Source organism: Pleurodeles waltl, chromosome 12, assembly GCF_031143425.1.
Source record: "Pleurodeles waltl isolate 20211129_DDA chromosome 12, aPleWal1.hap1.20221129, whole genome shotgun sequence".
Classification (NCBI taxonomy): Eukaryota; Metazoa; Chordata; class Amphibia; order Caudata; family Salamandridae; genus Pleurodeles; species Pleurodeles waltl.
The window spans coordinates 525384748-525400598 of NC_090451.1; the positions used below are offsets into that span (position 1 = coordinate 525384748).

The 15851-nt window shown below is 44.8% G+C and overlaps 1 protein-coding gene across 1 annotated transcript in view; it reads right to left on the reverse strand.

Annotated features, from left to right (window-relative positions):
- The window catches only part of GOT2 (glutamic-oxaloacetic transaminase 2), a 217982-nt gene that overhangs the window by 126307 nt on the left and 75824 nt on the right, over positions 1-15851 (reverse strand). Inside the window, exons 5-6 of the mRNA XM_069217465.1 lie at positions 11037-11198; positions 10758-10862 (exon numbers count right to left, since the gene is read on the reverse strand). Of these exons, the coding sequence (XP_069073566.1) occupies positions 10758-10862; positions 11037-11198 (267 nt within the window). The remainder of the gene's footprint in view (positions 1-10757; positions 10863-11036; positions 11199-15851) is intronic.

The window sequence follows — 15851 nt, forward strand, 5'->3', positions numbered from 1 at the left end:
AGTGAAAGTGTGAACAGACTTCCAGGTCGCAGCCCTGCAGATATCTGCCAGAGGAACATTCCTCACCAAGGCAGTCGTGACCGACTTGCCTCTAGTAGAATGTGCTCTTGGTTTTCCAGCTAGAGATTTGTTAGCTAGCTTGTAGCAGTAAAGAATACAGAAGACAATCCACTGAGAGAGTGACTGTTTAGAGGTGGCCAGACCAGTACGAACCGGCCCATAATTGACAAATAAGTGTTGTGATTTTCTTAACAGATTTGGTTTTGTCTAAATAGAATGTTAAAACCCTCTATGTCTAGAGAGTGTAGTGCCTTCTCAGCTGGGGTGGAAGGATTTTGAAAGAAAGTTGGTAAGAAAATCGCCTGGTTGACATGAAAGTCAGAGATAACCTTGGGTAAGAATTTCGGATGTGTATGCATCCCTACTTTGGAGGACTGGAACACTGTGTAGGCCTCATGAGCCCAGAGAGCCTTAATCTCGCTAACTCTGCATGCTGATGTAACTGCCACAAGGAAAGTCGTTTTCCAAGTGAGGTGCTGGAGGGATGATTTGTGTATGGGTTCAAATGGATGCTGCATGAGACGTGGAAGAACCATGTTCAGCTCCCATGGTGGGGAAGGACGCCTGAGTGTAGGGAAAACATTCTTTAGACCCTCTACTGGCAACTGAGAGAGGTCTGTGAAGGACCTTTTCTATATGCAGTCAAAGCTGCCAGATGGACTTTAGTAGAAGAGAATTGTAAACCAGACTTTGCTAAGTGTAACAAATATGGCAGGATGACATCCTCCGGGCAAGATTCCGGGTCTATTTTCTTGGAGGAACAACAGATACAAAATATCTTCCATTTGGAGGCATAAGCAGCTCGGATAGAAGGCCGTTTTGCCGCTTTCAGAATCTCCATACAGTCCTGTGGAAGATGTAAGTGCCCATACTCCACTAGCTCAGGAGCCATGCTGCCAAATTCAAGTAGGAGAGATTGGGGTGTGTCAGCTGACCTCCGAACTTCGTGCGGAGGTCTGATCTGCACGGAGGCCTGAGATGTGGTCTGAGCGACCGGTGAATGAGGTCCAGGAACCACCATTGCCTCGGCCATTCTGGGGCAATGAGGATCATTCTGGCTGAGCTCATTGAGAGTTTGTTTAGGACTGCTGTCATCAGGATAACTGGTGGAAAGGCGTACAGAAATTTGTTGGATCAATCTGTCCACAGAGCATTCCCCAGCGATTCTGGATGGTAAAATCTGGCAGCGAAGCCTCTGCATTTGTTTGTCCGCTGTTGACGAAAAGGTCGATAGGTGTGCCCCAAAAGCGAAATATTTATTGAATGATGTTGTCTAAAACCTTGCTGAGAGCATCCGCTTGTAGGTTCTGAACCCCTGGAAGGGGAGTTGCTATTAAACTTTATATTCCAGGCCAGGAGCCAGTGCCATATTGTCTGGGCCTCTTGAGACAAGACTCTGGATTTAGTTCCACCACCCCCTGCTTGTTCAAGTAATACACAGTGGTTGTATTGTCCGTCTGGACAAGCAGGATGTTGGTGTTTAACAAAGGGAGAAAGGCTTTGAGAGCAAGGTGAACTGCACGTTGCTCGAGGAGACCAGAGACCTTGTATTTGAAGGTGACCCATATGAGCTCGCCACCCGAGGACAGAAGCATCCGTCATGATGGTTTGAGATGGAGCATATGGGTGAAAACACATTCCTTGTTGCAGATTGACTAGAGAGCACCACCAACTGAGGGTTTGGAGTGCATGGGTGGATAGACCGATTCGTTTTTCACAGTTTCCCGTCCGTTTATTCCATTGGTCCTCCAAGCACTCATGAAGGTCTCATGTGGAGACGAGCGTTGGGGGTTAGGCAAATGCAGGAGTCCATGGAGCCTAGAAGTGAGGAAACTCTGCAAACTGTGGGGCGAAGAACAGTCTTGAGCACGCAGCACTTCTGTAGGATCGATAAGTGCAGTTCCTCTGAAGGTTACACTTTTCCCTGCAGCATGTCTATGGTAGCTTCTAAGTAGTGCAGACTCTGGACAGGTTTTGTTGTGGACTTGGAAAAACTGACATGAAGACCTAGGCGAGACAAAAGAACGCATGTCCAACTGAAGTGCTGCTGGGCTTCTGGAAAGGTGGCTGCCTTGATAAGGCAGTTATCCAGATATGGGTAAGTAAATATTTCGGTGCTTTCGAAGATGCGCTGCTACGACAGCCATGCACCTGAAAAAAGTTCTGGGTGCTGATTTGAGACCAAATGGGAAGACAGTGTATTGGTAGTGTAGTTTCCGAACCACAAATTGCAGGAACTTTCGATGTTTCTTCACAATTGGGATATGAAAGTAGGCGTTGTGTAGGTCAACTGAGCAAAGTCGATCCCCTTGGTGAATTTGGGGATATATTTGGTGTAAGGCCAGCATCCTGAACTTTTCCTTTTTGATCCAATGGTTGGCAACCTTCCGGTCTAGTATGGGTCTGAACTCTTTTCTGGGACCAGAAAGTATCTGGAATAAATGCCTTTTCCTCTCTGGGTGAAAGGAATTGGTTCGATCGCTTTTTTTTCAAGAAAGATGGAAACCTCAGCCTTTAAGAGGCTGAGATGAGAAGTGGTTGCCTTTGGCAGAATACTTGGCAGTGGAGCGGAAAATCTGAGACAATACCCATTCTGCGCAATGTTTAAGACCCAAGTATCTGTTATAATTCGTTGCCACTCTATTAAGTGAACAGTGTGGATCCTGAAAATGGCAAGTTTTGAATACGTTGTTGAGCGTATGGTTTGAAGGACATTAGAAGCAGCCAGGCATGCCACCTTAAGGATATCCCATGGCATTATGCATGTACTGAGAGCAGGGATGGGTCCGCTGCTGTGCTAACTGCCTGGTTGGAGACAATAGCACCTTCCTTCACAATCTCTAAAAAATCCTTTTTCTGATCCCACGGGAGATGGTGCGCAAATTGGAGGAGGTAGTCCCACAAGGTCCTATCATATCTTCCCAAGAGGGTTGTGGCACTTGCTGCCTTTGTGGATGTTGCTGCCGAACTACATACTTTGCGGTCTGCAGAATCCACCTTTCTACTCTCTTTGTCCGGCGGAGAGGTAGCTGACGGAGAAGTGGCATGAGATTTACAGGCTGCAAGGACCACCACTGAATCAGATGGAGGGTTGGACCATAGAAACAAAGGATCCTGTTCCAGAGGATGGTATTTTTTTTTTTAGTAGTCTGGCAGGAACAGACTGTCCTGACCGGTGTAAGGAAGACTTCCATGGCGGGTTCTAGGAGAACCAGCACCAGAGGAAGTAAAGGTCTTGATGCCGAACGTTGCTGAAGCATTTAAAAGAAAATTACTGAAGTAGGTGGTGTCGGGACAGCCATTGGAATGTTCAGTTTTGCTGCGCCTTGAACTAAGACTTCCTGAAAGGTATTAACATTGTTGTAAGGAAATGCCTCCTTGGCATGGTTACCCCCTGACTTTTTGCCTTTGCTGATGCTATGTTTTGAATTGAAAGTGTGCTGAGGCCTGCTAACCAGGCCCCTGCACCAGTGTTCTTTCCCTAACCTGTACTTTTGTTTTCACAATTGGCACACCCTGGCATCCAGGTAAGTCCCTTGTAACTGGTACCCCTGGTACCAAGGGCCCTGATGCCAGGGAAGGTCTCTAAGGGATGAAGCATGTCTTATGCCACCCTGGGGACCCCTCACTCAGCACAGACACACTGCTTGCCAGCTTGTGTGTGCTGGTGAGGACAAAACGAGTAAGTCGACATGGCACTCCCCTCAGGGTGCCATGCCAACCTCACACTGCCTATGCAGTATAGATAAGTCACCCTTCTAGCAGGCCTTACAGCCCTAAGGCAGGGTGCACTATACCATAGGTGAGGGCACCAGTGCATGAGCACTGTGTCCCTACAGTGTCTAAACAAAACCTTAGACATTGTAAGTGCAGGGTAGCCATAAGAGTATATGGTCTGGGAGTCTGTCATACACGAACTCCACAGCACCATAATGGCTACACTGAAAACTGTGAAGTTTGGTATCAAACTTCTCAGCACAATAAATGCACACTGATGCCAGTGTACATTTTATTGTAAAATACACCTCAGAGGGCACCTTAGAGGTGCCCCCTGAAACCTTAACCAACTACCCGTGTAGGCTGACTGGTTTTAGCAGCCTGCCACACTCGAGACATGTTGCTGGCCACATGGGGAGAGTGCCTTTGTCACTCTGTGGCTAGTAACAAAGCCTGCACTGGGTGGAGATGCTATCATCTCCCCCAGGCAGGAGCTGTAACACCTGGCGGTGAGCCTCAAAGGCTCACCCCCTTTGTTCCAGCACCACAGGGCACTCCAGCTAGTGGAGTCGCCCGCCCCCTCCGGCCACGGCCCCACTTTTGGTGGCAAGGCCGGAGGAAATAATGAGAACAACAAGGAGGAGTCACTGGCCAGCCAGGACAGCCCCTAAGGTGTCCTGAGCTGAGATGACTAACTTTTAGAAATCCTCCATCTTGCAGATGGAGGATTCCCCCAATAGGGATAGGAATGTGACCCCCTCCCCTTGGGAGGAGGCACAAAGAGGGTGTACCCACCCTCAGGGCAAGTAGCCATTGGCTACTAACCCCCCAGACCTAAACACGCCCTTAAATTTAGTATTTAAGGGCACCCCTGAACCTAGGAACTCAGATTCCTGCAACCTAAGAAGAGGACTGCTGAGCTGAAAAACCCTGCAGAGAAGACGGAGACACCAACTGCCTTGGTCCAAGCCCTACCGGCCTGTCTCCCTCCTTCGGAAGAAAACTGCTCCAGCGACGCTTTCCCCAGGACCAGCGACCTCTGAATCCTCAGAGGACTGCCCTGCTCTAAAAGGACCAAGAAACTCCCGAGAACAGCGGCCCTGTTCAACAAAGACTGCAACTTTGTTTCCAGAGGAGCAGCTTTAAAGACCCCTGCAATTCCCGCCAGAAGCGTGAGACTTGCAACACTGCACCCGGCGACCCCGACTCAGCTGGTGGAGAAACAACGCTACAGGGAGGACCCTCCGGCGACTCCAAGACTGAGTAACCAAAGTTGTCCCCCCTGAGCCCCCAAAGCGACGCCTGCAGAGGGAATCCCGAGGCTCCCCCTGACCGCGACTGCCTGACTCTGAAATCCCGACGCCTGCAAAAGACCCTGCACCCGCAGCCCCCAGGACCTGAAGGATCGGAACTCCAGTGCAGGAGTGACCCCCAGGAGGCCCTCTCCCTTGCCCAGGTGGTGGCTACCCAGAGGAGCCCCCCCCTTGCCTGCCTGCATCGTTGAAGAGACCCCTTGGTCTCTCATTGAAACCTATTGAAAACCCGACGTGTGTTTGCACACTGCACCAGGCCGCCCCCGTGCTGCTGAGGGTGTACTTTTTGTGCTGACTTGTGTCCCCCCTGGTGCCCTACAAAACCCCCCTAGTCTGCCCTCCGAAGACGCGGGTACTTACCTGCTGGCAGACTGGAACCGGGGCACCCACTTCTCTCCATTGAAGCCTATGTGTTTTGGGCACCACTTTGAACTCTGCACCTGACCGGCCCTGAGCTGCTGGTGTGGTAACTTTGGGGTTGCTCTAAACCCCCAACGGTGAGCTACCTTGGACCCCAATTTGAACCCCGTAGGTGGTTTACTTACCTGCAAGAACTAACAATAACTTACCTCCCCTAGGAACTGTGAAAATTGCACTGTCCACTTTTGAAATAGCTATATGTGTTTTATGTAAAAAGTATATATGCTATTGTGATTATTCAAAGTTCCTAAAGTACTTACCTGCAATACCTTTCAAATGAGATATTACATGTAGAATTTGAACCTGTGGTTCTTAAAATAAACTAAGAAAAGATATTTTTCTATAACAAAACCTATTGGCCTGGAATTGTCTCGGAGTGTGTGTTCCTCATTTATTGCCTGTGTGTATGTACAACAAATGCTTAACACTACTCCTTTGATAAGCCTATTGCTCGACCACACTACCACAAAATAGAGCATTAGTATTATCTCTTTTTGCCACTATCTTACCTCTAAGGGGAACCCTTGGACTCTGTGCATACTATTCCTTACTTTGAAATAGTGCATACAGAGCCAACTTCCTACAGCCATTGGAATGTTCAGTTTTGCTGCGCCTTGAACTAATACTTCCTGAAAGGTATTAACATTGTCCACTGGCTAAGTACCAGGTTGAGGAGAGTCAGATATAGTAGGTGAATAGTCTCTGGTAGACAATGAGGAGTCTCCGTGGTAGCATCAGAAAGAGCGTGACCTTGACCTTTGTCGAGATCTGGGACGAGAGTGCCTTGATCTCGCTGTAGAACGGCCAGATGTACGATAGCTATGGTGTGACCGGTGGCGCGATCTTGAGTGCGGCCTGGCAGAAGGAGTGACGCTTTGTGCTTGAGGCACCGGAAGCGGAGTAGGTGTCTGGAGCATCTGAGAAGCCAGCAGTGGGGCAGGCAGCTCTTGAGGACGCAAAGTTGCAAATGGAAAGCTAGTGGGAGGTGGCAACGGAGATGAAGGAAGGAAAACAAGCATAGGCGAAACTTCTCCTTTTAGAAGTCTGTCTCCTCGACCTCTCCCTTCATCGTCGATGCATTGACGGCGACGTAGACCGACGTCGGACATTGCCTTCATATCGACGTCGAACCCACGGATGTCGACACTCCTCAATGTGGCACGCCGACCCCTCTGGAGTCCTCGACGTCATGCTGTGGTGTCTTGTCGTTGTGCAGTCTCTCGACATCGTGCGAAGACTTCTGTGCGAAATCGATCCAGACTTCACTGGCGATCATATGGGTGCCGGAGCTGCTCTTGACGTTTATCTTCTCAACGTGGACCGAAAGAGTTTTCTGCCTGAAAAACGCCTCTGACCTTCCACATCTGCTGGAGCCAGAGGGAAGAGCTCTGGTGGAAGACTGACCTTCACCTCGCACAGAGGTCCCACTGGCTTCTTGCTGGTGTCGCCTTTCTGCTTTTCCTTGAAGGCAAATCTTTTCCCTGTCACACACGGTACGTCTGGAAAATGTCCTGCAGATATTAAATGAGGCAGGAAGATGTGAGGATGGTAGGCAGATAATACAGACATCATGAGGGTCTGTTTTGGTTTTTTTCCTGCTACATCTTGGGCCTAAATCCAGTCAGAAAAAGACCAAATTGAAGAAAGAAAGTCAAAAGACGTCAAGTGAAACAGTTGTCACTGAAAATTTCACTGATTTTTTGGAGGAAAAAAAAACCTATAAAGTCGAGCTCAATTTCCCAGGATCCTGTCAGCAGGTGCCGGAAAAAAGAACCGAGGTAACTGCCTCACTCTAGGCATGACCGCATACTGGAGGACTGGCTCTTCTTAAAGTCACAGTCTCCTTTTTCTCATTGATAATGGCAACCTATGGGCTACACTGCCCTGCAATCCATCATTATTTTGCCTTGTAAAAAGGTTTGTGAAAGACTTTGTTCCTAATTTTCAACTCTTAAAAGGTATTTGAATGCATCGTCCTTAATTTTAACTTTTTTTAAACTGGATGAAGAATCTTGGGACACTGTGGCCTTTCCTCTAGGCTGCATATGGACAGTTTTAAGTGACTTAACAGGCCTTACTGAAGTAAGGCGAACATGAACGCTTAAGAAGTTACATTGGAAAAAGTGCTCCGGGGTCCATGCAGGCGGGCGGAACTATTCACCGCTTATGACTATACATGAAAATCCCCTATGAGAGAATCATTATATCCATTGGGGAGGTGGGCGGGGTTTGGACAGTGTAGACTCCTTTTACTGGCTAACACATAAGCTCCGAATGCTCAACAGAAATCCTTAATCCTGTCTTTTAGAAACATGAACTGATATTTCAGAAGGGTCGTGCCTCACCAAAGTACTTCTATATGGTTTGGTATGATATGGTGACCTGAAGAGATTCAGTAGTGGTCTTGCGTGTCCAGTATGCAGAGTCAGGCCCTTCAAGATGTTGCTCGAGAAATGGGACTGGTGGATGTTCGGAGAGGACCACACTGAGATCAACATGGCTTTACTTTCTTCTCCCACAGTTCTTACACAGGCATCAACAGTTTTTTTCCTTTCTCAGAGGGGAATGGGAGAAGTGGATGAAACGTGAGGGCAAAACGTCTTTCTTGGATCATGTTAAGCGGGCCTCAGCTGTCAATTGGGTTTGTAACATTGCAACTAAACAATGTGGTGCGCCCAAATGAATATATGTTTAGGGCCCCAGAGCATTAAACTGAAACTATGCACGCAAGATCATCTATTCTGAAAATTAATGGTAGGGGCCCCACATCACAAACCACAAACTGGTTTTCACTTAAGGAAGTCATACAGGGACCAAAGGCTTAAGAACAAAACAGGAGCTTGAGGCTTTATAGTAACACAATTATCTAAAACTACTATACGCTACAAATAGAACAGAGAGACAGCTTCATGTCTTACTAACAGACAATGCTAAAAGGCTTCTCCTTCAACTATGGCAATTAATGTATGAAACTGAAAACAAAGTGGGATACATAGCAAATAGACTCAAATCCCAAACAAACAAGAGACTCATCTAAGAGATAAGGAATACTAAAGGGGAGGTCATTTATAGCGAGGAAAAAAAAAAAAAAACACAATAGCTTTTATAAAACTGCAGAAAAACTGGGTCCTACATACACAGACCATTACTGAAACTAACATGAAACTTACACAATGAGATGAACAACCTCATAACTGAAGGCAAGGTCCTCTAGGCCATTAATGGAAGGAGTTCCAGAAAGGACCCATGCCCAGATTGTCTATTACATAAGCATGTATGCAACTTTTGGGGACCTTGCTCCAGTACTAGTTAACTGTTAATACCTTCTCCGAAGGGGACTGACACGGTAAGGACCCCTCGGAGCTTACCTTTTGTCTCTTTGCATTGGTTAATCCTGGTTAATATTTTAAATATGTTCCTTGTTCACACGGAAGTAGATTAGGCTTAATCCCATGTAGACAAAACACATGAAGATCTTATGAAGACCAACATCTTTTAGAAAAAAAAGTTAATGGTTAAAGACTGCCTGCAATTCTTTTAGCTTTAGACGCAGTAAAGGTGATTGAACAGGTTAGTTGGTATTTTCTCTAAGATGTTTTCAGAATGGGATTCGGGTGGTGGTCTTAATTGGCTTCGGGCTATTAATACAGATTCTTTGGCCAGAATATTACTTAACGGTGGCTGCTCAATTACCTTTTTGTTTCACCAATGTAGCACCCAGGTATGTCCCCCCCCCATCTCTTCTCCAATACACTTTGGTTGATAGAGTCCATCACAGTTCGGGTGCAACTACAGAATAATACTGTCGGAATACCCTTTGAAGACTCTTTGAACAAAGTCATTTTATTTGCAGATAATCTTCCGTCCTGGAATGAATCTGAAAAGTCTTTGAAAGCAATGGGGACTAAGCTTGAAAATCTTAAAGCAGCACTGGATTTTAAAATAAACCACACAGTAAATCAAGTCCTTATTTTGTCTCTGAGCACTAACGAAACCCAACAAGATCTCTGGACACCATTCTCAGTGAAAATCGGCTAAGTCCTAGGGACAAGGTTAGAGCTGATGTGGGGAGGTTGAAGGCGGTGTGTGTGTTGGCTGAGCAGGATAAACACAGTCAAGTTAACATTTTACTCCTATGCTTGTACTTGTCCAGGCAATAAGCATGGCTACTATAGCTATCTAGTAAATTTTCAGTCACTTGTTCTTAACCATGTATGGGGAGGGGAAAAAGCTCAGAGTTGCCATGGAGATACAGGTGGTCCACACTCAAAGGGTTGGGTTGTCCTAATATATGGTAATATCATGTTAACCACTTGAGACTACTAGAGGAGTGGACCAGCTGAGAATCCAGACAACAGTGGGTCTGCATGGACCAGACCATGGCAGGCAGATCACAATGGGACTTTATTGTTAACCAAAGCAGACAGACCACACAATGTATATCTCTGGTCTGTGAGCAAGACAATTTTTGCTACTTGGGATTATTTAACTTTGCTGGAGGGAATCATTGTGCACCCCTTTACACTTTAACCCTCAGTTTTCACCAGGCCTGCAGATCACAAGAATTTGTTGTGGTATGAGGCAGTCCGTAGAGTGTTCAGTGATCGTTTGATTAAGGCATCATTAACACCTTTGCTCAGGGCAAAGAAGAATCCAAGGTTACTGAGAGGAAATGCATTAGTTGGGGTTCACAGCCGATTGGCAATGCTGAAAATACTAATGCCTTTTCCCGGCAGTCAGCTTGGATTCTTCTTTACAAGGGCCGTGACAAGGGAGCAGACTCCTTGTGAAACATTGCTATGGTCATGTGCGGGAGCAAAGGGCTAAAGGTCCACCCTGTACAGTCTTTAACAATAGATCACCTGGTTAGAAATTGAAATATCCTATCTAGTGGGAATGAGAGCTTGGAGAAGCAGATTCCTGCCATGTCATAGGGTGGAGGCAGATCTAAAGTTGGAAAATGGAGTGCCTGTGCATTGTAATATCAATCGGACAATCCTTTCACTGCTTTGGTGGAGCCACAATGATGGCTCTGTGATTGCTGTTCATTAATGCATAAGATATGCTCACTGAAAAAAAAAATGGGAGCTCTTCAACTTCAAACAGAGGCACATCAGTTTTCATCCCAATATGATAATAGCTTGAGAGTTGTTCATATCCGGCAACTCAAATATGTAACTAGTTATATAACAGTTACCTGTGATGCTACTCGCCTTCATCCTGAAGGAAATCATTAGATGTACTCACCTTTACCAAGGCTGCCAGCTCCTTCCACTGCTCTGGACGGGGGTCCACACCAGTAGGGTTGTGAGCACAAGCATGGAAGAGGATGATGCTTTGTTCAGGAATTTTCTGCCAATGACAACAAGAACAATGCATTAGTAAATTACAAAAGTTAATGAGCTCCAACCAGTAGATGAGCAGGCTTTCCAAAAGGAAATCTTGTGTCCACAGATTGATTAGTGCAGTTGTACACCAGAGTATTACATACAGAATGCAGAAAAAGGTGGGCCGACAGACACTCACAGAAATATCATCAAGTGCCCCAGCAAAATCGAAACCACAGGTCTTGGGATCATAGTAGCGGTATGCCTTCAGCTGCAGGCCAGCATCCCGGAAAATAGGGGTGTGGTTACCCCAGGATGGCTTAGGCAGGTACACATCACGGCTTCGATTATAAAATCTTTCCTGAAGTAAAAAAAGGAAAAGAAAACAAAAGAAAAGGAAAAGAAAACAAAAGGACATCAAATTATTTGAAGTTATATTGGCAAAATAACCATTCTACTCGATGCTTACCCACTGCAAAATAGCCTATCAAACCTTAAAGGGCAACTGACAAATATACTGAATTAGGTGGACACAGCTACACATTCTAGCTCATTGAACTGAGACACATCTAGGATGAGAAAGCCATTAATACAGTAGGGAGTTCAGACCAGTCATTTCAGTCTTCCTGTATATGTGCAAGGTCAGCACAGTGAGTTGAGGCACCGATATGAAAGGGTAAGGTTATGGGTGGGTGAGGAAGGATCTAGCAAGCGAAGAAGGGAACAACACATGCTTTACACAGTGCAAAGCTAGGTCTCTGGACACCACCCGTGGAGGATCCTCTATGGATAGACTTCAACTGCAAACATTCTTGCATACAAAAGGCCAGTTCTAAATTACCTAATACTGCCCAAAGCATGAAAGAGGAAAAAAAAAAAAAAAAAAAAAAAAAAAAAAAAACACTGAATAAGTTGGCTGCTCTTCCTTTGTGGCCTTGCAGCAACCAAATATGGGACTTTGGAAGTTCACAAATAAGGTGTTTATTCATATAGAGCAGGTAGGAGGCCTGTTGGGTGAGGTGGGGGGTGTTAAAGTTGGCTAAGGGAGCGATAAAGTTACTGTTTCCAAGAGAATTTCCTTACTTACTTCTAAATCACTTCCTATCCATCAGACAAGACAAACCATTTAAAAATCAACAGGACAAATCACTACACTTCTCTTCAAATTCTCGTACATTAAAAATCCTCCTCCAACAACCAGACTAACAGCACAGATGATTGCTTTTTCTTATCTCGGTAACACAACTGCCCTTTCCATATCGCTAAGCCCCATACAAGATTTTCAGGAAACAGTTCAACAATTGAAGCCAGCCAATATCTACCCCCCTCAAACCCAGCTCAGTTCTTTGTAAAGCACCTAAAATAAATGGTATCCAGGTGTTCTACGGTACCCAACTGAAATGTAACAATGCTAAATAAATGAATGTTTAGCTTTCTCTTAGAAATGTCCAAGCTTAGAGACTGATTGATGTAGATGGGGAGGATATCCAAAGAAGAGTGTTTACCACTTGCAACTGTTTGCCCGCTAGCATGCTCCTATAAATGAGGGGTATTCAGTATCTGCAGTATCTGACCAGACCTACCTAGAATGCTAATGAAGCCTTTATTACCAGAACTTTGTAACTGTCCTGGTTAAAACCCTTTTAGACCACAGTATGTGTTCTAAACTCCATTTGTGATACTATAGTTAGCCAATGTAGGCTCTTCACAAATGGGAGTGATGACCAGTGGGGACTAGAAAAAAAAAAAAAAAAAAAGAAATCAACACATTTCCACAAGTTCTTAGCTTTATCCTACTTTAAGAAAACAGGTGTAATCTAAGTTATAAGTAGCTAAACTTTGTTAATTATTTCTACACCAACTCAAATTGAACTATACAAACATTACAAAAAACTAAAGTTAGTTATAACTTAAATTTAAAATTTAAGCAACACATACAAATAACTAAGTCGCTCACCTACTTACAGTCTTGCTGGCTCATTCGCCACACCACATTACCTATAACCTGCCCCATCTCCATGCATTAGTATGCTACCATGCATAATACATAACTTATATCATGTGAAATCATAGCATATATAAACACATCTCAAATTATATGATTTGTGAGAGCACAGCATGGTAGAGTGGCGAGCTATAGTTAATGTAGTGTGGAGAGAGAGGCAAGATGGTGTATGCAGCTGCAACGGAGTTATTTAACAGGGGTTTATGAATTTTGTGACTTTATAATTTTGAATTGGATTTTCTATGGAAATAGTTTTCCTAACTACTTCTAACTTCTACCATTGCTTTTTTTAATTAATTTTTAAAGGTTTTTATTTTTTCTACAAAAAATGGGTTTCAAATCATAGGTTCGAGTGTCATTCAGCTCAGTATTTTTACAAGAAGTGTTGTAGAGTAATGTGTAGGACAACGGAACAGAGTGACTGGCACTAGGTATAGTGGAATAAAGTGTTATACAGTAGAGTGCCATGGTGGTCATATAGTGGAGTGGAGTGTTGTAAAGAGGAGTGGTGTTATACAGTACCACCTTGAATATTATCGACTGAAGTATCGTTGAGTAATGTTGTACGGTGGCAAAGAGCAGAATACAGTGTTCTACAATGTAGTGGCATTGAGTGGAGTTTAGTGGCATTATATATTTCAGTGTTGTAGAGTGGAGTCTCGTACAGTAGAGAGGTGGAGAGCCTTGTATACTGTAGTGTGTATAGGGCAACGTCAAAGTGGCATGCCGTACGATGGACTACGGTATAGTGGAGGAAAGTGTCACACAGCAAGGTGCATAGCATAGTGGAGTGTCACGAACAGGAGGGAAGTGGCACGTCCTATAGTGTCACAGTGTAGTACAGTGGCATAGAGTGGATGGGCATAGAGTGGAATAGAGTGTCCTATCGTGTAGTAGTCTTGTAGAGTGGAATTGCACAGAGTTTAGTGGATTGTAGTACAGTGGCACAGAGTGATGTAACGTGCTAAAGTGTTGCGAAATGGAGTAAAGTGGAGTTGAGTGTAGTAATGTAGTGTAAAGTATAAGAGTGGATTTATGTGTTGTAGAGTGGAAGTGTAGCATAGAGTTGAGTAAAGTGTCAAATTGGATTGCCGTCTCAGACTGAAGTGCTGTGTCAGACAGTTGGACAGTCTCGTGGGGTAGAGTGTTGTACAGTGGAGTGTACAGGAACAGAATGTAATACAGTTTTGTAAAGTGGAGTGTTGAATAGTGGAGTAGAGTCGGGTAAAGTATTGTACAGTGTATTAGAATGGAGTTGATCGGGGACACACAGAGGGAAGTAAAGTGTTATAGAGTGAAGTTGAATGTCTTGGCATATCATATAGTGGAGTAAAGTCTCACAGTGGAGTGCTGTGTCATACAGTGGAGTGCACTTGCGTGTTGTAGGTTGAAGTGCGACAGAGTGGATAAGAGTGTTTAACAGATGAGTGCCGTAAAGTGTGGTAGAGTAGATTGGCATACAGTCTTGTACAGCAGTATAGAGTACTGTAGAGAGTAGAACTGGAGTAGAATGGAGTAGTGTCAGAGTCCAGTGCAGTAAAATGGAGCAGAGTGGTAAAGAGGGAGTTGTGTAGAGTGGTAGAGTAAACTAAAGTGGCACAAACTTGTATAGACTAGAATTTGCTGATGTATAGTGAAGTGTTTCAGAGTTAAGTAGTGTATGGTAGAGTGAAGTACTATATGGTAGACTGGAGAGCATTACAGTGTTGAGTAGTGTTCTAGAGCGGAATACAGTGGAGTGGAGTTGGGCAGAATGGAGAAGTGTACAGTGAACTATGGTAGAGTGGAGCTGAGCACAGCAGAGTAGAGTAGGGTTAAGCGACAGAGGGAGTTGCGTAGTGTATCAAAGTGGAGTACATCATCATGTAAGAAATGGTTGTGGAGTGGCGTGGAGTACAGTGTTATGGAGAGAAGTTTGGTAGTGTGGGGTACAGTAGAGTGGCATAGAGTGTTGTAGACTTGAGTGGCATACAGAACTGTTGAGTGGACTGGGGTATAGGGGAATTGTGGAGTAGTGTGTTACAGAGTAGATTAAATTGTGGTGGAGTGTCATTGAGGGAGTTGCACAGTGTTGTGGAGTAGTGTGTAGGGAAGAAGCAAAGCAGACTACGGTGTTGTATAAGGAGAGTCTGGACAGAAAGTGACAGTGTTGTACAGTGGAATAGCACAGTTTGGTACAGTGGAGGGGGTACAGCGTTGTAGAGGGTAGTAAAACAGAGTGAACTCAATTGGCACAGGCTGGTGTAGAGTGAGATCATGTGATTACAGTGTCATGGAGTTTTGGGGGGGGCGAGACTGAAGTGGCATACAGTAGACCACCATAGAGTGGAGTTGCATGTAGTGGAACAGCATAGAGTGGAGTAAAGTCAAATAGAGTGGAGCAGCGTAAAAAGGAGCAGCGTAGAGTGGAATAGTACAGACAGCAACAGAGTAGAGAGGAGTGGAGTAGCGTAGGGTGGATTGGCATACAATGGAGTAGGGTAGAGTTGAATTCAGTGGAATACTGTAGAGCGTAGTACAGCGGCGTGGTGTAGGGTGGGATGGCAGAGTGAACAGCATAGAGTGGAGTGGTGTACGGTATTATAGCGTAGAGTGGAAGGAGTTTGGTACTTGAAACGGAAGTAGTGTGAAAGTAAGTGGATGTAATGTGTTAGGAATATATATATATATATATATATATATATATATATATATATATATATATATATATATATAAAAAATGTCACTTACCCATCTATACATCTGTTTGTGGCATGAGACACTGCAGATTCACATGCTTTGCACATCCCGCCATATAGTGTTGGGCTCGGAGTGTTACAAGTTGTTTTTCTTCGAAGAAGTCTTTCGAGTCACGAGATCGAGGGACTCCTCCCCTTTCGGCTCCATTGCGCATGGGCGTCGACTCCATCTTAGATTGTTTTCCCCGCAGAGGGTGAGGTAGGAGTTGTGTATTATAGTAATAGTGCCCATGCAATGGAGTAAATATTTATGTACATACTGTTGTTTAAA